Source organism: Antedon bifida, chromosome 3 (genome assembly GCF_963402885.1).
Source record: "Antedon bifida chromosome 3, ecAntBifi1.1, whole genome shotgun sequence".
Lineage (NCBI taxonomy): Eukaryota > Metazoa > Echinodermata > Crinoidea > Comatulida > Antedonidae > Antedon > Antedon bifida.
Window position 1 is genome coordinate 12,005,504 of NC_136228.1, and position 22,654 is coordinate 12,028,157.

Here is a 22,654-nt window from a genome sequence, read left to right on the forward strand (position 1 = left end):
TTTATTTTCGAAAATCAGAGAACATAAAATAAAATGGCTGCTGCATTGTTCATGTATTTATTTCCATATTAATATTTTAGGAATGTAATTAGTAATAATAATTTGCATAAATTATACATGCACTAGAATCTAGCTAGATGATGAGGCGATAACAAACAAAATAAATATTTTAAACATAATCTTAAAACAAAATTCAACCATTTCTTTAAAAATTACTGTTTAATATTAATAAAAAATAAATTATATTTTAAACTAACTAATACAGAAAATTTCAATTTATACTATAATATTTTTCGCCTATGTAGCATCACTACTTCTAATTCTGTTGGTCTATAACATAAATATTCCAGTATCTGTGCAACACATGAGTTTATGCGCTCACAAAAAAAATTTAAATAAATATAATAGAAGTTTTTACAATAATTATGAAAATATAAATATTCAAAATAAAAAAAACACCACTAACATAGATAATTACTAACGCAACTACTAAATAAATAAAACAGCCAATATGAGAAATTTCAGACATCTACAGAGGCAACTAGGAATGAAATTTAAATTTTTAAATGTGAATTAAAAAGTTATAGAGTTGTTTTAGCCAGTATATAGAGTTGTTTTAGCCAGTATTTAGATTGCTAAAAGATATTGCTATTCTTCATATATGCTTATTAACCCAAAGACAATTCAATAGTAAACCCTTAATTTAACGTTATTATTTTTCTCATTTGAAATAACTACACAAAGAACAAATTCCTAATTTCAATGTTCTTAAATTATAATCAGATGGCTTAAAAGCAGGGAAGTACTGTATTGCCATTTCTTCATATTCTTTTTACACATTAATTCAATAGTAAACTCTATATTGCGAACTAGCAAATTTTAATATTATTAAATTATAATTTTTAATTTTTCTCCTAACTCTGCATCACTACACTAGTGTTGCTTGATAATTATTTCAGTTGAAACACATTTTAGCCAACTTTGATAGTGACGATTTGTGCACAGTATCTTGTCTAGTGACAATAAACAGCCCATAATGTTACTCTGGATGCACTCCTACTAGTTGCTTAGATAATGATGTTTATTTCTAATAATGCAGCTACAGCAAGAAGGAGGAGATCATAAAGTAAATTGATTGTAAATTAATCTATGTGAGTATACTATGATGTCCTGTTTTAATAGAAATTATTTTGAAAGATGCCCTTAGTTTACAGAAAGCGTAAAAGAGTAAGATTCACTCATTCTTCCATGCATAAAGTACCCTCGAAATGTAACATCTTGGCAAGTAGACAATCTTATTGAGGTTTGTTTAAAAGGTTTCACAGAGCTGAATGTCCTGTATACTTAATCTACTACGAGACAGAGTCAGTACCCATTACAGAAGTTGAATCTATCCTGCCCCTTATCGTGCGTTACTTCTTCAACTCTTGTAAGATTTTCTGTACTCTTTGGTCGTTTTAATTGCCCATTACATGCACCATTATGCTTTTTAGACTCTTTTCTGGCAGCAATGCCAAACAGTAACCCAGCACTGGAGATGTTTCCAGACTTTGAAGAAGTATTACTCTTTAGTCTTTTGTTCTCTTTCTTCAAATTTGAAGCAGACGATGACTTTAAATTGTTCTTTTGCTTCTGCTTGTTTTTTAAACGTCGATTTTTCATGTTTTCATTTGCCTGTAAAATAATCAAAAAGAAGTATTTTTAATAATAATAATAATTGATGATTGTTGATTACTGATGATTACTGATGATTGTTGATGATTTATGATGATTGTTGAAGATATTGATGATTGTTGATGATTGTTAATGATTGTTGATGATTGATAATTGTTGTTGATTGCTGATGATTTATGATGATTGTTGAAGATATTGATGATTGTTGATGATGATTGTTGATGATATTGATGATTAATGACTACTGATCATGATCAATAATGATGATTGATGATGATTGATAATGGATGATGATTGATGACTGATGATGATTGGTCTTTGACTGTATAATCAAAATTGTGTTGCAAGATGGATTTGGCTAAATCAGGTAATAATGTACATCAAAAGCCAATTAATAAATTAATGAAACATCTAAGATACATTTCAACAAACAATTTACATAATGTTATTACTATTACAAAAGAACAAAACATAAGGTGCAAATGGTATGAAGGATCATCACCTGAAGAGACGCCTGTCTTATTGGTGTCGGTGGTTCGATTATTAATAATTCTTCACAACCTCCTGTACAGGAAATGAAAACAAAAAAGGAAACATGCTACTTTAAAGAAAATAAATTTATGGGTGAAAACAGAAACAGGTTGTAATTTAATCATAAAGCCAAGCAAAACAATACTTATACTTTATTGCATATAAATCAAACATGTAAGAATGAACTTATGAACCTAAAGCTCTGTCTATACTATCTACGTCTCAAATCAAAATCTCCGTATTACTGTATTTAAATCCATTGTTGTTTGATAAATTTATTATATAAAGCTCTGTCTACACTATCAAGCTCTGTCTACACTATCAAACTTTATGTGACAAATACCATACATGGGCATGATGATATCATATCACTACCATATTTAAGCATACCATACCTACCTTGGGCACATCATACTTTTTGTTTGATTGTTAGTTTGTTTGATAGTGTAGACAGAGCTTTAGACTTTAAAATAAATGTAGTCATGTGGAGTCATACCATATTACCACAATGGGAGATCTTCAAATATTTTTTTGAGGATACACAGAATATACAAACTTGGTTTTCTCAAGCAATGCTCTTATCAATGTCTTTCTAACCACCCCCATACCACCCCTTCTCTATCCATCAATGAAATCATAATCACTCTGACATTATTTATAGAACAAAAATCAAAATATCATATTAATAGAAAATCAAAAAAGAATATACAGTATTCGACAGTACACTACCTTCTAATTTACCACCTTCATGTGGCAAGTTAAAAACACTTTTGTGATTAATTCTACCACTGTACGAATTCCGTCTGCCATGACTCTTGGAAGGCGTTGTTATCGACAATTCTTGCAGACCTGCAGGCAACGTTTCTTTTACCTGTCGACGAGAACGTGTGCAAACCAACAGACAACAGACGATGGTAACCTCTATCAGCATTAGAAAGAAATGACTCTCAAATGTCTAGAAAAAATGTGATAATTCAGTTTAAATTCTATGGTAAAAGAATCTTGAAATAAGGCACAAAATACAATTCACATTAAAACTTCAAATAAAATGTTTTGGATGTAAAACAGCCTACTGCTAATTTGTGTATAACCATTTCTAATAAGGAATCATCACACACTAGGCCTGAAAACCTCCAACAGAGTTTTATTACAAAAAGGATTTTTCTTACCTGGTTATGTAGATTTTCAACTGTATAATTCAAGTTATTAATTGATGTCTTTAACTTCTTGATCTCACTTTCAAGTTCTTTCACATGTTCTGCTTCTATTTGTTTCTGAGGAATAAACACATTTAATTTCACACCATTATCACAGATCACCAAAACAATCACACTAAACTATTATAACTATCTTCATAACTATTTATAAGGGCAGGTGGAAACAAAAGCTGTCATTGTCAATTATTATCAAAGGTATCATTCTCTCAAAATCCTGACCAAAAAAAACCTTAAATAATATTTAGATATTTTATTTCTCATTTTATGTATTTAGGCACATGTGGCCAAGGATTACAAATAGTAAATTAATCACTGTCCTATCAGAACAGGACCAGTTTACAGGGTAACAGAATAATGAACTAGGTTCTATAAAGTGCAGCACCGGACAAACTGGACTTACGGTTTATAGTCCTTATCCGAGAAGACATGTTCAGCCACCAGAGTGAGTCAGCCTCAAACCCATTCCGATATTGTTGGCTATTTAGGTACAGGTACTGCCTGCCTTAACCGCTCAGTCATTTGACTCCATTTTTAAAAATATGTAAGGACTATTACTAAAATTGCAAGAATTTTTAATGATGTTTTAGCCAATATTTAAAATGACAATTATTAATCCATTATCTAACCTTCTCCTCAGCTATCATTGCATCTTCATAGAGCTTTGCCACTTTAGTATCATACGTCTTCCTCATGTCATCCATTTGCTTTTTATAACTTAAAAAAGAACAGTAGTAAAAATTATGTATCTGGGAGGTTAGTGAACATAATCTATACGGGTTTGAGGTTCTTTAGCTGTAAAATAAGTACATGTTTAATTATGGTTAAAGTAGTGTTTAAATTAGTCTTATTAATTACATTTTACAATATGTACCCCCGTTTCCTCCATCCAAGTACTGAAATGCGATAGAAAAACTGGCTATTTTTTGCATGAAATTAAATGCAATGATTATTAACTGATCAATTCAAACCCTGTGAATATTTTGAGTAAATTTAACTATAATCATGACATCTTAAAGCTTAACTGGAAACTGAGGAAATACAGATTAGGCTTTATATAGATCCACTGCAGCTAGCAGCACCTACCAGATCAGCACATGGGGAGAGGATCCCCTAATCTTTTCGAATAGTGATACCAAGTTCTTTAACATCCACTATATGCACACAGGACCAATGGCATTACATCCCATCCCAAGTGTCACACAGTGTCAATGATAACAAAAAAAGTAGATAAGTTTTCAGATTACAAATATCTAAACTTACCGCTGACTAAGTTCTTGTAAGTATAGGCTACTTAATGACAAGTTGACTTCAAGTGATTTAATCCGATTGTTAAGTCTCATAAGTACAGACTCCTTAGGAATCCCAAAACCAAAAGAATTTCCAGATGCTCCATCACCAGGTTTTGGTTTTGTACTGTTATCATGTTCTTTGCTAACTTTCAGATTTGAAGTGATGTCAGGAGCTGCTTCAGAATTTTTTTGGACAGAGTCTGTGGCAACAGATGCTGGCTGTTCTTTAACATGTGATGGAGCGGCAGCTTCTGTCGGTGGTTTTACATCATCTTTAAGAGTTTCTGCTGAAGTAGACTCTTTAACAGGTTCTATTTTAATTGGTACACTGCCTACATTTGTCTGATCTTCCTTTTTCTCTTTCACAGTGTCAACATGTTCTTCTAAATGACTATCGGTCAATGACTCACTTTCTGTTGTCTCTAAAGCAATTGGAGAACCTTGGTGTTCTATTTTGGGTTTTCCATTTGATGCCTCAGCAGTTACTGTAACATCCACTTTTAATTCCTCTTTAATCATGTTGTTTACTTTTTCCTTTTGCAAGTTCACATCTTTTGTTTTTAGTTCATCAGCTTTGCTAGTTTTAACATTATCTGATTCTGTCATTAAAGGAACACCATGTACTTTCAGGTCAAGTTTCGTTGTTTCATAAGAAGTGTTTGCTGGTAATGGAGGAGTTTCTTTTGAGGAATCGATACCAGATGGTATGGCGGCAGCAGGCGTGCTTTCTAGGTTAGAACTCACAGCAGGTTGGACATTGAATGTTTGAATATTGACAGACTGCAGTGAGGAGGTTGACACACTAATGCCACTTGCATCTATCACTTTACTACTGATGTTAACAGAATTCACTTTCACGCTACTGTTACTATTACCCTCATTGATAGTAGAAGCTTTAAGACCAATGGCACCAGTGTAAACCAGAGTTCTGATTGGAGCATCATAACAACAGAAGTAAACACCAACTTCAGATATTGATAGTTTAACTAGATGGCACTTATGGAACACATCACCATAGTGAGGAATGAAGCAGTACTGGCATATCTTGCATCCAATATGTTGGATGATTGGTGGTGATGGTGAGATTGAATCTTGTAAGGTTATATTTTCTAAAGAATCTGAAGACTTTTGGTTTATTGGTAATGTTGCTTTATTCAATTCAATCTTTTTTTTAGTTGCTGTATCAGTCTTTTTCAACTGTGCCTTATTGGGCGAATTAAAGGGCCTCTTGGACACGCTGTTGAAAGAGAAAAACAAACAATCATAAGTTTGTAATAATTCAAAATTTTAATTAAATTAAAGAAGGAAAATTTGTCTTTTTCCATAATTTACAATTTAGATAATTAGAGGGTGCAATACCTGAAACAAAAACATAATATTTCAATTTTAATAAATTAGTTTTTCAACATAAATTAGTAAAGTTAGGCTAGTGTACCACAAACCTAACTTTACTAGTGTTTATTCGCCATGCAAACCTTTAAACAACATAATATAAAATACAAATAATGAATTATTAACCTATAGTATAAATTATTATAAAATCACAGAACAATTTACTCTTACCCATTAGAATATGGAAAACAAGAGAGCAACTCATCCTTGCGAATATCTTCAGCTACAACAGGAATTCTTACTTCAGCTGAAATGCAAGTAAATGCATGCATGAAAGTTAAACAAAGATATGTTATCTTTCTGACAAGTATTTTTACAGTTTTTTACAATATTTTTGACATTGTTTCAATGAAAATGTTTGTTATTACAGTTATGCAAAGAAAAAACATCTCATAGAATTGAGATAAGAAAAAATGAAGTTATACTACCTATGGCTAAAATATATGATTATTAGAATATAATGTGAATAATTTTGTGCCCTAAATATACTGACAGTTTTTACAAATGTAAATCTAGAATTTCAAAAATCTTGTATTTAAGTCTTGTATTCTATACTTTTTATACAATTTTGTACAATTGCCACTGGAATTGTTCACAAAAAGTAGTCAGAAACTACAACACAGGAAATACCATACTGTACTAGTTTAAGTGGTCAACAGAAAATGTTTACAATTCATTTCGAACATGATAGATTTGTTTAAATATATAAATTCATCATACGCACACACTGTCGTGGACAGACGAATTGGCGCCGTAGTTGGCTGCCGATGTCACAACAATGGGACCCTTAGTGGAGCAGTAGCCTTCAACTATGAAGTTTGCTCCTAGAAGATGATGAAGAAGATATTAACCTATTGGCTTGTCTAGTCATATTATATTATTGATATGTATAAAGCTCTCACCATGGAATGCTTTAGCAGCCTCTTTCACTATTTTGATAACGCTGTCAAAGATACCATCTCCAGCTGCGGTGTCTTCTGGAGAGACTGTTGGATGCACTGGCAGCACTTCTAAAGTATCAAAAATATTAGATCTTAAAAATATTGAATTTAAATGAAAATAGCAAGGACCTACAGTACATGTACTATAATACATATTTTGAAAGAGCAGGCTTATTACTTTTTACAGTAACATTAACAATAATGTAATCAATGATGATAAATTTAATAAATGTATTAAAATGGCATTTTTATTTTGGCTCTGCAATTTCATAAGCTGATCGATATAGCACTGTTGCCCACCGAGCCACTAATGCAGGGAGCGCAACCATGTCATAGAATATTAGCCATCAAAAAAGGAGGGAGGGCAACCAGCTGGATTAGCCACTGTAATTATTTTCTTCAAATCATTTTTAGCCCACCTAATCCAATGGTAACTATTTTTCTATAATGCCATGGCCTACTAATTGCCACTTATTACCTGCTGGACTAGGATCTATTTGCTGCTCACTTTCACTGTCAATCTCCTCTTCCATACTGGTACCAAATACTCTAAATAAATCAATGTATTAAATTACAATTTAGTTTAAATCTTACTTGCAAGACTGAAAAACATTCTGTTATATGTTAACATTCATTTCTTTTCACAAAAGAATCTCTTTTTCAAATAAATTAATATTATTCTTTATGGTATTGCACTAAAGGCCAATTTACACAGACAAGCGGTAATGGAAGTGGAAAACTGTGTAGCTTGTCCATGTGGAGTCTGTATCTATCTTGAGCGGGAACCGCCTGTCCGCTCCATCCGTTGTGTGTAAATGGTCATAAGAATAACATAGATTATATATTTTTTTACTGTTACCACTTGTCTGTGTAAATTGGCCTTAAGGTGGAATAAAAACATAGTTAATTCAATAATAACAAGGTAATATAATATTTTGTATATGAAAAAACAACACACCTCAATAATGATATTGGACAGTAGTGTTCCTTTCCAAAAAATGTTAAGAATTCTACTTTTATGAATTTTGTAAATAAAGTCTCGTCGTGTACTGTAAATGTTTGCAAAGAACGTTCATCTCTAGCATAAAACAGACCAACTTCACGCCAATAGGATGTTGGGTATCTACAAAGCATAAATGAAATACACATTCAAAATCAGTTCAATAAAATATGTGTTAACTTGAATAGCATATGGCTGTGTATACATACACTAAATCAATATATATACCCTGTAGAATAATAAAAGGTTTTTTGTGTAATTTGAAATTAACTTTAATAAAACCATGTTCAAACTTTTGGAACATCTTATTGTATCATTCCTGAATAACCTAGCTCTTATTCATTCTAAACCAGGTTGTCTACTACAATGAGCTTCTATAGCTAGAGGGCAGACTCCAATGTTCTTGCAGTTCAAAATTCTATGTGGAGAGGGGGGAACCAGGAATTGCATATAGTTGATGATCTACAGTACTGTATCTGTCGATTACAACAAAGTTCAATTTGCTCTTAAGACATTAAAGCATCATTTTCACTAATTGTCAAGCTCTGTTTACACTATCAAACTAGTTTGACAAAAAAAAAAGTGTCATGTACCCAAATATGGTAGTGGTATGCCCAAATATGGTAGTGATATGACATCATCATGTCCATTTTTTTGTAGTAGACAAAGCTTAAGAGAAAATGTCTATGTTAAATGTTTCTAGCCTTTAATACTATTCTAAAACATTTGTTTAGATTTACCTGTCACTTGTGAAGACTTTAAAGCTTTCAGGTGTTGATGAAAATAGTTCCAAATTAGCAATTTCAACTCGTTTTACTTGGATAGGCTCACACATTTCAACTGTAAACCTTAAACATCAATAACAGGTCAAATTTATCAATTCAATCTTAAATAAGAATCTTTTCATTTCAAATAAAAAATAACTGTGTTTTAATTCTTTTTAATCTTTTCAAGAATCTTTAATTTATATAATTTAATGAATAAAAAATGTGATAAAAAGCAAAATGGAATAGTTTACTACTGTAAATTTACCAAAATTTACCAGTTTTAAAAATTTAAGTAGTGTTAAATAAACAAAATATGGCAAAATTAGTAACAGACATACTTCAATAACAATACAAGTAAATCCACTATCTATTGAGTTTTGTTTGTTAGATTTGCTGTATTTATTGGATTTTGGATACAATGCGTATTGTAATGCATGGATTTGTTATATTAAACTATTAAATAGATTAATGTTGAGTGAATTTGCAAGGTGGCTATAATAATGAACATGACAATTAATATTTCTGTAACTCCCTATATAGTTTTCAGAATATCCTAAGAATTAACATTTATTTTTGTTTTTTGTATACTGTAGTATAACAAACTGTCTAAATAATATATATGCACCTTAAAGCTCTGTCTATACTATCAAACTAGTTTGACAAAAAAGGTGTGATGTGCCCAAATATTGTAGTGATATGCCCAAATATGGTACATGGGCACATCACAATTTTGTCACATAAAGTTTAATAGAGTAGACAAAGCTTTAGAAATAAAATTATAAAATATTATATTTCAGAATTATCATTTCCTACAAATGCTGAATCAAATGATTTTAGCATGTAGTTTATAACTATTGTCAAACTCAAATACTGTATTTATTTGCCCCGTTTTGAATAAACACCCCCTCCCCTGCCCCATAGAACATAATATTTTGATGCTTCTACACCCCCTCGATCTCGATTAAACGCTCTGGGGACCTTTATTTATTTCCTCAAATAAATACCTTGCCACATGAATATATACACAATATTACAAAACATTTCTATCTGTAGTAGAATTCATTGATTGACATGATCTACAATTTACCAAGAATGTTGATACAATTTTATTTTATCACTTCTCGATATTAATTGTATTGTTTTTTATTCTCACTCGTAATTTTTGTTGTAGGCCTATTATACATAATTGTATTGTATTTTTTCATATCTAGGGTTTTTTTTTTAAATTATACATGGTACCATATACCCCGAATAAGCACCGCTCTAAAAACCCTCCTGAACAATAAAAATAAATAAAATATTTGAATAAATACGGTATGGAATATAAATAAATGCCGCATGTAGGAATTAACAAATTTAATAACGTTTATAAAAAAGAGGTAGCGACATACTTACCATATTTTAGCTGAGCATGGGTTCAACATGTATTCATCCCTATTGCTTGTTAATATTGCTGATGCAGTGCTTCTACTTTCTTTATTGGAATCTACAATTTTAGACCCACAGTCCACCGATGCATAGTTTTTACTCGATAGCTTTGTGTTATGTCGGGGCACAGGAATGGGATGGCCATCTATGTGTGCTAAAAAATACAAGCAATTAGTTAGAGTAGCCTATAATAATAATTTAAAATTATGTTACATAAGAAAAAATGCATAAAACAAATATACTGTATAATAAGCAAATATTAAAGCTACTAGGCTTACGTTTGTTCAACCTAATTTAAGGTCACATACTACATTATATGCTTATAAATGTGTAGAGTAGTATATTCAGTATTGGAGAAATATAGAAAAATTGAAAAAAAATTTAATGTTTGTTTCGATTGAGCATAGGAAATTTTTAGATATCAAGTCATCATCAATATAATTAACAAGTATAGCTTTGGGCATTATACATTTTATATACCAGATTTGATTTAATAATACATGCTTGAAAACAAACTACACTACAATAGTTTTAACAGGGAGTTGTAACAACTCCCTGGTTTCAACAAGGGCGTTCACTGGTTAGTTTTCAATAGTTTTTACAAAGGTTATTGTCTCTTTACTATACATACTCGGTCAACCGATATATAAAGTACAGTTTATACAAAAATGTATGGATTACCTATTATATTGGAACACATCTTTCTAATACTACGAAAAAATATTATAAACTACATTTACAATTTGTTTTTCATTTTGTAAAGGGGCTTTACAAGTAAAGAAAATTTATCCGTGTAAAATGTCTTTTTGTCTAAATAAATGTGAACTTGAATTGAATTAAAAATATAAATCAATTAAGGCAACTTTTTTCACATCTTTCCAGTTTCACATTTATTTATAGAAATGCGGTCTAAACAAATCATATTTGAAATAAACAGTTCATTGATGTGCTACGCAGCAGAAACAGGAAGATTCAAATACAGTTTCAAAAACAATATCTCTTGTTTTTATAGATCAAAATCAACTCTTTGACCTTTACACAGTACTGTACCTGTATAACATTTAGGTGTGGGACTAATTGACACTGAAATGCTTTAGATACTTATAACAGAGCACACACGAAGCATGAAACGAATTCATTCATTCATAAACCTGCCCAATTGTGAATAAGTAATAATAGAATAAAATACGTACCTTTTATTTTTAATTTTTCTTGTTCATTTATGACAAGCTTTAATTGTTTCCATTCATCAAATGATGGCATTGGATCTATTTCCTCCTTTTTCACTATCTTTTCCTCTTTCCCTCCCATCTTATCTTCATCTTTCTTTTCATCTTCTTCTTTAGTTAAATCAAACGCTGGTATACCCTCTATATTTTCTTCTAATTCATTCTCTTTTTTATCTATTATTTCTTCTTTTCTTTTCTTTTCCATTGTTTTTGTTTCATCATTCTTTAGCTCATCACTAGTATATTGCACATTATCATGTTTACTCTTTGCATCTTCTTCTTCTAAAATATCTCCTTCCACAACTTCCTTTTCCACCTTCTCCTTTACAACTCCCTCTTTTCGAGATGCTTTCAATTCTTGTTCTATATCTAAGCGCAGAAATTCTTCAATATTTTTTTCAGACTGGTTTGGATCTGATTCACTAGTTTGACCAGCACTAGAATCATCAGTATTCAATTGTTCCACTTTTTTATTATTCTCCTCTTCGTTCTCATGTTGTTCTTCCTTGACCACATGATGAGGGAGTATAATTGGCCTCACTTCATCTTCATTACCAAGCACTTCTTGGTTCCCATTTGGTTTTTTGTTTTCTATACCACTAAGCACTTCTTGTTTTCCATTTGTTATTTTATCTTCAGTACCAAGCACTTTTTGGTTTCCATTTGTTATTTTATCTTTTGTACCACCAAGGACTTCTTGGTTCCCATTTGGTTTTTTGTTTTCTGTACCACTAAGCACTTCTTGGTTCCCATTTGTTATTTTACCTTCAGTACCAAGCACTTCCTGGTTCCCATTTGTTTTTTTGTTTTCTGTACCACTAAGCACTTCTTGGTTCCCATTTGGTTTTTTACCTTCAGTACCAAGCACTTCTTGGTTCCCAGTTGGTTTTTTACCTTCAGTACCAAGCACTTCTTGGTTCCCATTTGGTTTTTTGTTTTCTGTACCAACAAGGACTTCTTGGTGGCCATTTGTTATTTTATCTTCTGTAACACCACCAAGCACTTCTTGGCGCCCATTTGTTATTTTTTCACCGCCAAGCACTTGTTGGTTCCCAAATTTTATATCCGCTTTACTATTACTTCCACCACCAATTGCACTTTCTGATTGTTTTCTGTAACATAAAAACAAAGTAATAATTTGAAGAAAATACAAACTAAACTACCTTATAAGAGAGAGTTGTTTGGTTGTTTTTTTCCCTACTGCATGGAAACAACCGGGATATGAAAATTATCGGAATTGTATTGGGAAAATGTTGTCTAAATTCTTTCTCACAAAGGCTGCTTGTTATACTAAATACATTTTGCTAAAATCTTAACCAATATAAATTTTCTATTTTAAAATTATCAAAATATTACGTGAGTACACCTTTTTATGTCCACTATTATACAATTAAGCATACTAAACAATTATATTATTAGGCTGAAGGTAAAAGAAAATAACAATAAATATAGTACTTTACGTTTTATTTTCTTCGTCACTAACTTGTTGAGTATTATTACTTATTTGTGTCTCTATAGAATCCTTGTGACTAGTTTGGAGACTGACTTCAGACCTGAATAATAATTTTACGAATTAGTACAACTTTTAATTTTACATATTTCAAATTTCATATCATAAATTAATGAAAATATGATGTTGATTTGCAGTAATAGTACCAAATTCATGAGGAATTTCGTTATAGCTCAATACATATTTTTTCTTTAATTAACTTCCGAACTGACAATTCAGAAAATTGCACACGCTCGGAAACATATTTTTTATGCAAGACCTGTGAAAAGCTACTAAAATGTTTAATTTACTAACAGAAATTGTTATCAAGACTTTTGGAAATAATTATAGTTCTATTGACATAGATAGAGAGATGAAGTATAAAATACATTTAACTTGCAATATTTGTATAAGAACCAGGATGTTCACAATGAAAATATTTGCCTAGTGTTTAATTTATCTGTACAGATAACAATTGACATGATATTTGATAAGAAGATAAATATTAATAACATCACGCTTTACTTGTTATATGATGATGATGATGAGGATGAGGTAGGAGTTGCTGGGATAGATTCAGTTCTTTCATTTTCTCTTCTTCTTTCCTTTTTGTCATCAACTTCTTTGTTTTTATCTTGAAGTTTCTTAGCATCGTGTATCTAATAAAGAAATAAATTAATACTGTATGACAAAACTTAAAATTTGGTGTAAATTTAGGGTGGAAGTAGTATAATCATCCTTTATTTCAAATAAAAAACATAAGAATGTAACAAACATCCTAGGTCACAGCTTGGAGGACCAAGCATATGCAGGGCAAAACAAGACAAAAAATACAAAAAAAAGCTAATAGTATAAAACACATCCAAAAGGCATAACAATACATTCAGATTGCTATAAAAATAATTACAATTATATTATTAGGGAACAAATTTCCCACGTCAGTTTAAAGCAGGTATTTCATATGGTATAATTTATTTTACTCAAGTCAAATTGTATTAATAATGGATCTTGCACCTAAAATTAGCCTAAATGAGGGGATGGGATTATACTTGAACACAAAAAATAGACTTTTGTGGGTTTGCTTCACTTTTATTTGATCTAGCATTATTAATGCTTTTCGACTGATCGATTATTGAGGTCATCATTTGTTTTTTTTTTATTGTTCATTTACTATATTGTATAAAAGTATGAAAATACCGTAATAAAATAAATTTTTAAAAGAGAGGTCATCAAACTATTCACAAAAGATCTACTCAAACTTATACAGTAGCAGAAACAGAGCGGGGGGAGGGGGGAGTATGGGAGGGGGGGGTCTAATGAGCTCTCTCCTCAAAACATACCAGCCAAATAAGCCTATTGTTTTATGTGTTATTAAATGATATTATATTCACATTAACATATTAAAGGATTTCATTTTCTAATACTGCAATCATTTTGTTTTCTAATCCTCAGTTCAATCATCTCATGATTTATATCTTTGAAACCAGTATGCTTTCATTGTTGTATAGCCTAATACATACAGTGTCATACAGTACAGCACAAAAGAATATTCAATATAATAGTGTTTTTCAGTTGTTATTAAAGAATAAAAGATTATGACCTCATTTAAAGTGAAGGTTTTTTTTTCTTGTTTATATCAGCCATCATCATATTTATTGTTTGTTTTCCTGGAGGTTCAGACTTAAAGCCATTATGGCTTATGGAAATCTCCATGCACAGTGAAATTTTATTATTAAATATTTATCATCACAAATGTATATTTATTATATGTTGTGTGAAATAAACTAAACTGAAACCTCAATATAAGCATAGAGCTGATATCAGCAGGTGTACAGCATATGTGAAAAAACTGTACCAAACAGCTTCATTAAGTTTACCCTCTATATTTCCCAATCAGGTTCAAATATACTGTAATGTGTAATGTAGAGCTCTTCCACACCTGCTCAGGTTCAGCTCCAGTTCGCGTCAGATTAGCATTTGCCACTTTTCGTTTTGACGACACACCGCAAGGTTATGCGCATATCAAGTATAAAGATCGGCGTGGATCGTCATGAAACGAAACATTGGGATGCTATTTTATGTGCAGAAGCCGGAATCTGAGAAGGCATTAAAGACCCTATAATGGTTTTTATATCGAGGGCAAAGACAATAAAGATAGCAAAAGACCTGCACAATAAAGTTGATCATTTCTCAACATTTCTATTTAAAAGTTAAAACAATGTTTACATGTTATGAGTAGTGGATTTCAGTTTGAAATATTGTACACGCAAATAAATTTAAATGTATATAGATGGTAGTCTATAATTTATAATAAAAAATGAAAGAATAATTATGTTAGTGTGTCAGTATGCTTTCAGTTTTGTTTCATAATATTTACATTACATAATTATATTAAATCTACCAAATCAGTTATTGTTTCTATATGAATTATTTTTAAAAATGATACTTTTTTTTAATACTGCGTTTATAAAAAATGTTTTCTTTAAATAAAATGTCACATCTTGTTTCATGATATCAAACAGATGGAAGAGTCAATGAAATAATTTTAGAGAATCAGGAAACAGGTATTGCAAATGCAGTAAACAATATTTTATTTTAAGTATGGTTTTGAAAATTTAATATGGAGAGTTATTTTCAATGATTCAATGACAGATCCAAATTTAACCTTTACAAAATACATGTTTCAAATTTAGCATAGTCTCATAAGTAAATAATAATTCTTGGATTTTAATATCATAGTCAAAATATAAATTACAAAGGTTTTTGTACATAGGACTGAAATATTAAATATTTTTTCTTTTTGACTGTTTAAATAAGTCTGTAGAATTTGTGCTGCTTGATGTTTTGTAATTGTGAACCATTATTAACTTTTTATATCCAGGATATTGTATATACTGTACACTGTATGACTATATTTTGTAAACATTTTGTATGGGTCGAACCTCTTGTTACGAGTGTGTTCCTCCGTTTTAAGAGAGAGTAACCAATAAATATTATTCATATTCTATGTATTGTATAAGGAAATCATCAGGAAATTCATAATATGAAACGTAACTTTTCAGACATAACTTATAATACGACGGAGCTTGATTTACTGCGTTATCAGGGTATTACAGATTCTCAACTCAATTATGATTTTTTGCCGGTCAGTCAAACAACTCACTAACATTAATTTAAATGACATGTGACCCCATGATTATGACTTAATGTACTGTACTATAGTTAATATTCGTATTCTGCATAATGTTACAGACTGTTCAATTTAGGTATGTTGTTTGACGACCCTGTCCATCCAGCCTGGTTAAAAAATTCCTTCAATTTAATTCTCAGTTGTAAATTAAAATATCAATTGATGTGAACAAATTACGGTCAGGAAAAAGACATTTTTGCCAGCAAGATCTAATATGTTATCTGTACACTTTCCAGATTTATTTGATATTCCTGTGGACATAATCTACAATTATTTACATTAGATATGATGAACATGCCTGACACCCACATACTATAAAAACATCTGCTGATAAGGTTCATTAAAATACAGTACACTTTCATTCAAATTTAATTATAAAAAAATTATAAATTCATACAAATTATTACTAATTAGTATTATTGTAACACTCATTAAACTGTTAATTACTTATTGTTGTGTTAATTAATCCATTTTACATGGCCACTGGGCCACTGAAATTGTGTTCTGTAACCACAGTCATACCCAGATGGAATTGTAGGACAGGTACCCAGTTTTTCAACTCCCCGCCCTTGTTACAGTACCCATCTCTGTAAACTGAATTATTATGCACAGTGGAAAATTAATGTAACAGGTGTGTTTATACAATGTGTACTTAAGAGGTACTTACTGTATTAGAATACTTTAGTACTAAACAAATTTCAAAGGGTAGTGATTGTTTGAAGTAAACTCTAGTAGTTTTGTGTTCATTTGACCAAATATAATTAAGGCAGCCTGCACCTCAACTGGTATGGGAGTGGGACAGACACAGGAAGTAATTAAGTGTTAACCAGCAACATTTTTTACATGATCAACATTTACTTTTAAGCACCCTGGATCCAGGACAGACAACTTTATGGGAACTCCTTTTATTATATAATTTTAGTTTAAATTTTAAAATGAATTATAATATTTATTTATTATACTATTATAATTTTTTTAATGTTCATTTTATTTTTAGATTTTATTTGTTATCCTCGAAAAATTGATGAATGCATTTAAAAATGCTGCAGCTGGATGAATAGCTATATTAGACAGAAGTCAAATATGTGGCAGCATGGTTTCCAATGCATTAGAAACCAATACATTAAATCAAGTGCATTAATTAAGTATGTCACAAACAATCAAATCATACATATGTTAAATTGGTAAATTAGGGATGTAACTATAAAAAAAGTTTTTGAATGCAAAGTTGTTGAAAAATACAATATTTATTCGCCCCGGGGCATTTTTTGTTCAGGTGGGTTTTTTTGGGATGTTGATTCGAGGGAGGCATTTATTTTTTTTAAATATGGTAACATGTATAATCAAATAAATACCTCTCCTAGATATGAAAAAATACAACATAATTAACATCGAGAAGTGATAAAATACAGTAATATTGTATCAAAATACTTGGTAAATTGTAGATCATGTTAATCAATGAATTCTACTACAAATAGAAATGGTGGGGGTTCGGGGAGTTTATTCAAATAAATACGGTACTTAAATATTGAACCTCCTCCCCACCCATAATTAATGGACTTGCTTACCGTTGGGAGAATATGTGCTTTACTTTGTTTTGTCTCATGTCCATGGTCATCACTAGTTTTTTGTCTTGCATGATCTGAACATAGTGACAGACTGAATAAGAGGCTGAAATGAGAAAAATTTGGTTAAAAAAGGAAAGAGAACAGTAAGTATACACAGATAGAACAATTACTAATCAAACAAACCATGTCTGAAATTGTCATTTTCAAATTTAAGCGTGGCTTAATGTCGACCTCCCCACAACTCAACTCAGTTGGAGTAAGGGCTCCAAGCAACTGAACGCTACTGAAGTAACAACAAATATGTTGATGTGCTGTATGTGTAGTTGTGTTGTATTGAGTTGAACTTTTTCAGGAAATGAACGCAACCCAAAACCTAGAATCGTATCGTGTGCAGTAAAATAACCGCGACCAGTTCAATCATATTCGCATGCTTCATGATATTCAACAATATATTAATAAAATGGACTGCTTAGCTAGGCCGACCTCTGCTCACTGAGTGAGACTCTAGCCTATATACTGTAGGCTAGCCTAGCTTAACTCATAACTAGCCTGGGATACTAGGCCTAGGCCTAGACTAGGTTTAGGTCTAAAAGCCTAGCTACCTGAATCTACCTAACCTAACCTTTAGGCCTGGGCCTAGGCTAGCTAGGCCTACTAGCTAGCTAAACAAAAAATAGAAGGAAATACCTTGATATGAGAAAAACAAACAGCAATATAGTTGTTCTATGTAATTTCTTTTTCGCCATAATTAATTTACATCTTTCTGTCCCTTAGGCCAGAGGCTTACAGTTTAGGTGCGGGGGGCGGCGGCAACAACGGTGATAAATAGTATCAACAAAATCTTGCTTGTACTGGTTTTTGGGAGAGCGAGCATGTGTAATATTATAGCTTGCCGTGTTTTGTTTTTGTTGATGCGGCCGAGATGACGTGTATTAAATCATACAGAGAGAAAGAAAGGAAAGTGAGCCATCTATTTTTCAGGATTTATTTCTTTTCTTTTAACTTTTTCAACATTTTCAAAATCTTGAATAATTATTATTATTAATACAAAATGCAGTACCGAGTACTACTAAGAGTGTCCAGTTTTTGCACGTAATGTCATTTCTTTTAATTTAATGTATTTAATGTAAGTTTAATGATTAATTTTTAAAATTATTAAAATAACCATTTTTAAAATTAAAATCTATACCTAAATGAACAATGACAGAATGCTTTTATATCATTTCCATATAGTTTTTCCTCCGTGACCGTAGACAAATTAGGCTCCAATGAGATGAATAGGAACAATTGTTTTAATAAAATAAGTAATAAATAATGTTACCTATAAACTACACACTACAAAACATGTGTTTCAATAATAAAGAAATATTATGTATTATTAGATCGAAATCAACCAGTTATTATAAACAGGGAAGAGACGATTAAATTTAACTAACGTACCCGGTTAAAAGCATTTATCTATCTGTATAAAAGACATCTGCATATTTCTTTTGTGATTAAATTGAGCTACGAGTTTGTATAATAATAGAATAACCTATAGTCTTTGTGTCATTGATACTAATATACCAGCAAACAACGTTCCAGATTCCTTCCAGGAAAAACTTAGGAATTTCCTTACTAAGCTTCTTGATAAGAAGGTAAGTGTCTATCGTATGTACAGCCATCTCTGCAATGCTGTCTTATTTTAGCTTTTGGGTTTTTTTTAAATATTTTGAAAAACATTATAATAAAGATGTATATCATAGGACGGCTGTTTCAGAGAGCATCAATATTTAAGCACAAACACCATGTTGTAAATTGGTTGATTTATTGATTTTTGTTCACAATGGATACGTTTGGTTTGAAACCACACTTTCTGAAATGTTGACATTGAGATGTTTTTGCCATGTCTAGACTAAATAACGAAATGGTCGTTAGAATGAAACTAGACGTAAACCTTTCTACTATTATTGTTTTATTTATTGGTATATATTCAATCTCTAACGGAATATCTTGTTAAAAACGAATAAAAGTATTTGACGTTTGCAATAAAAATGATTTTGATGTAAAATTGTTCAGAAAATACTTACTTCGATGTATTTCACATAAAAAAATACATTTCACTGCCATCATAGACTTTAAATGTTGTCTGTCTACTTTTTGTAGGCCTAAGTAAAACGTTAGGCCAGTCATAATATTATGTTACCTTTAAAAAATCAAAAAAACAAATAAAAACAAAAAAAACAAAAAAAAAACAGAGCTTTAAGCATTATTCTCAAACTTCATCCTATGTCACACCTCTCTGATGATCACTTTAGACTAGCCCATACCATTCCTCTTCAGAAAAGACTCCACTACCAACTTGGTTGTCTTACTTTCAAAACCCTAAATCTTCTTGCTCCTCAAGGCTTATGCCATCTCCTCACTAAAATTATTGCCAATGGGAGGATGACTACTCGTCAAATCTCAAAGGGAAATCTTCACATTCCTAAACCCTCTCTTGAAATTTTCAAACTCTCCTTCAGCTACAAGGCCCCTCATTTCTATAATGATCTTCCTCTATCTATCCGCAATTCCTTATCCTTTTCCTCTTTCAAAACTAGACTTATGACTTTTCTCAAAACTATGTAATCCTTTTCCAGATTTTAAATTGTAAAATTGTAGATCTAAATATTTATATATTTTTGCCTAATTTAACATATCAGTTATTTTCTATATTTCAAATTTTCTTATTCAGATTTTTAGTCTTATGTAATTAATTTTTATTTTTTGGTTTTCTTTTACTTTTCTGTTTTTGTTGTATTTTGTGTATTGTATCTGTTCTGAGGGTCCCAAATGATCAGCAAATGCTCATTAAATATGGTTAAAATAAAAAAAAAATAAAAAAATAACTTCTTGTACTCAACATTGTGAAACATTTTTTGGCGCTAAATTTTGTTTGGCAGACAAGTTATTATGTAGAATTTTTTGGTGATATGATCACACCGAATATTTGGTTAGTCTTCAGCTTAGCTAATAATTTAAATTACTCAATGCTGACAGCCGTGCAGTAAAATAATTCCTCATTTTTAATGCATGGTCTTGACAAAACTCCATACACAAAATAAACAATATTACTACAAGGAGACTTCTTGGCTACTGTCGGAATGTGATAAAATGCAGACATTATTATTTGTTTAATGGGATATAATATAAAATCATAGTTTTGTTTGACATTTTTTATATAGTTTGTTACTGTTCGAATCAATAACGGATTGCGTATGTGTCGTGGTGGTGGGACTACTTCCGAAGGGAACATTGTGAATATCGACCTTTATGGAGAGTTTAATTCCAGTGAAAGAAATAAGGAATATTCAACGGCTATGCTTGCATTCATCGCTGAAGAACTGCAGTTGGAAGAGAAAATGTAAATCAAATTATTTTCAACAGAACATTTCTTTTCTTCCTTCAAAAAAATATAATAATATATAGAAAACAAAGAAGTGAGACAAAAGAATACAGTATAATTAAAATGACGAGAAGGCAGAGAAGGATGAATGAAAGTAGGCTGCAGATTCCCGAGAAAGATACAAATCTGGTGTTGGGTCAGCCTAAAGTGAGAAATATTGGTCCAAAGAAACAGAACACAGATATTAAAGATATATTGTCTCCCTGAACAAAAAAACAAAACAAAAATATTTAAAAACATTGTTGAATACTCCATGTTTTGTGGGGACAATACATCTTCTTTGTTGTGGTGATGAAACGAATGGTGATGGTGGTGGTTTTGGGCCTGTCTGGTGCGAAAGTTTAATGAAAACTACGAAGAAGCCACTTCTTTGCATCATATTTGCTAAATGTTAAAGGTAAAGTATACGGTGATGGTGACATAATATTCAATTCTATACTGTTTTTCTCCACAGGATTGCTTTGGTAATCCACAACATTCCTGCAACTCATCACTTTACGGTAGACATGCTGGAGTGACGTGTGAACTAATCCTGATTCGGAGTTTTCAACAAGTTAACACAGTTTACCAGACTGCATGTCATTAAGTTGTCTATGGCACATTATAAACAACATCTCCATTTGCTGGGAACATTGCATAAAGTTCACTTCCAAAGTGTTCGCGGACTCTCAAAAACAGGTAGGGTCTCGAAAAGCTAAACATTCGCTCACCCGTCTATGTAAGTTTTTATGGGGATCTCTTTGTCTCCAACCTCGTCAAAAGAAAACCCCAATATATATTTCTTACAATTATACCTATTAATAGAACAAGGCCAACAGCCATTAAGTCGCGTGCTACAATGCATAGTGATACCGGACCGACAGACAGACCGACAGACAGACCGACAGACAGCCCGACCGACCGACATAGTGAACTGTAGACTCGCGTCCACGCGACTAAAAAGTAAAGTAACTGAAATAAACGCAAAATGTTTTCCAAGGTTTATTCATATACCACTATCTTATAATACATATGTATGTTAGTAGTCTTTATTCATATTCATCTGCCATTATAATAATATAATTTTCGTAAACAGTAACATCCCTATTTAGGCCAGAGTTCACAAACACTATTAAATCAGAAAAGGCCTCCGGTCCCATTTTATAATCATAAATCATATCCATTTCTTTTATTATTTAATAATTTTTAGAAAATATACTCCACCTATGATAATGTTCGGAAGGTGGATTTTGAGTATTTTGAAAGATTATAGTCCCCCGTATATAATCATTGTTTAAGCAACACATTAAAGATAAATTAACCAAGAAGTCGGCAGAATAAGGCACTGATGTTAAGCACACGATGCCATTTATGAGCAATATCTTGATGATGGATGGTGCCTGAAATTGTGTTAATCTTTCAAATATGTAAACAGATTAAAGGATATTTACTTCTTTATACTTTAAAACACCTATACAGAAATGTCAAATGATATAACAATGTATAATAATGTACAAAGGAGAATGTATGGCT

At 31.3% G+C, this 22,654-nt stretch overlaps 1 protein-coding gene and 1 long non-coding RNA gene across 3 annotated transcripts; one reads left to right on the forward strand and one right to left on the reverse strand.

Annotated features, from left to right (window-relative positions):
* Positions 1-41: 41 nt before the first annotated feature.
* Positions 42-18,646, reverse strand: LOC144837135 (SUN domain-containing ossification factor-like). Of its 2 annotated transcripts, XM_078692144.1 has the most exons (17): positions 18,403-18,646; positions 17,716-17,818; positions 13,483-13,616; positions 12,929-13,021; positions 11,433-12,580; positions 10,207-10,393; positions 8,785-8,892; positions 8,003-8,167; positions 7,523-7,593; positions 7,006-7,113; positions 6,275-6,350; positions 4,683-5,948; positions 4,049-4,136; positions 3,375-3,479; positions 2,935-3,160; positions 2,177-2,238; positions 42-1,674 (listed from the first exon to the last, which is right to left on the reverse strand). In XM_078692144.1, exons 1-17 carry the CDS (start codon positions 18,459-18,461, stop codon positions 1,366-1,368), a joined length of 4,308 nt encoding a protein of 1,435 aa, XP_078548270.1. In that variant the 5' UTR covers positions 18,462-18,646; the 3' UTR covers positions 42-1,365. The 2 variants fall into 2 exon arrangements, with proteins under 2 accessions (XP_078548270.1, XP_078548272.1); XM_078692146.1 differs by lacking the exon at positions 2,177-2,238 and having other exon boundaries at positions 1,578-1,674.
* A 584-nt stretch (positions 18,647-19,230) lies between these two features.
* Positions 19,231-22,139, forward strand: LOC144837623 (uncharacterized). Its single transcript, XR_013611535.1, has 3 exons — positions 19,231-19,352; positions 20,922-21,100; positions 21,597-22,139. It is a non-coding gene; the product is annotated as an uncharacterized LOC144837623 (long non-coding RNA).
* The last annotated feature ends 515 nt before the right edge of the window (positions 22,140-22,654 follow it).

Coding starts and splice junctions, on each gene's coding strand:
- LOC144837135 (XM_078692144.1), bottom strand. CDS start 18,461: ATGGCGAAAAAGAAATTACATAGAACAACTATATTGCTGTTTGTTTTT. Junction 13,022..13,482: donor TCATCATCATCATATAACAA/GTAAAGCGTGAT, acceptor ATTATTATTCAG/GTCTGAAGTCAGTCTCCAAA. Junction 8,893..10,206: donor CCATGCTCAGCTAAAATATG/GTAAGTATGTCG, acceptor TTGATGTTTAAG/GTTTACAGTTGAAATGTGTG.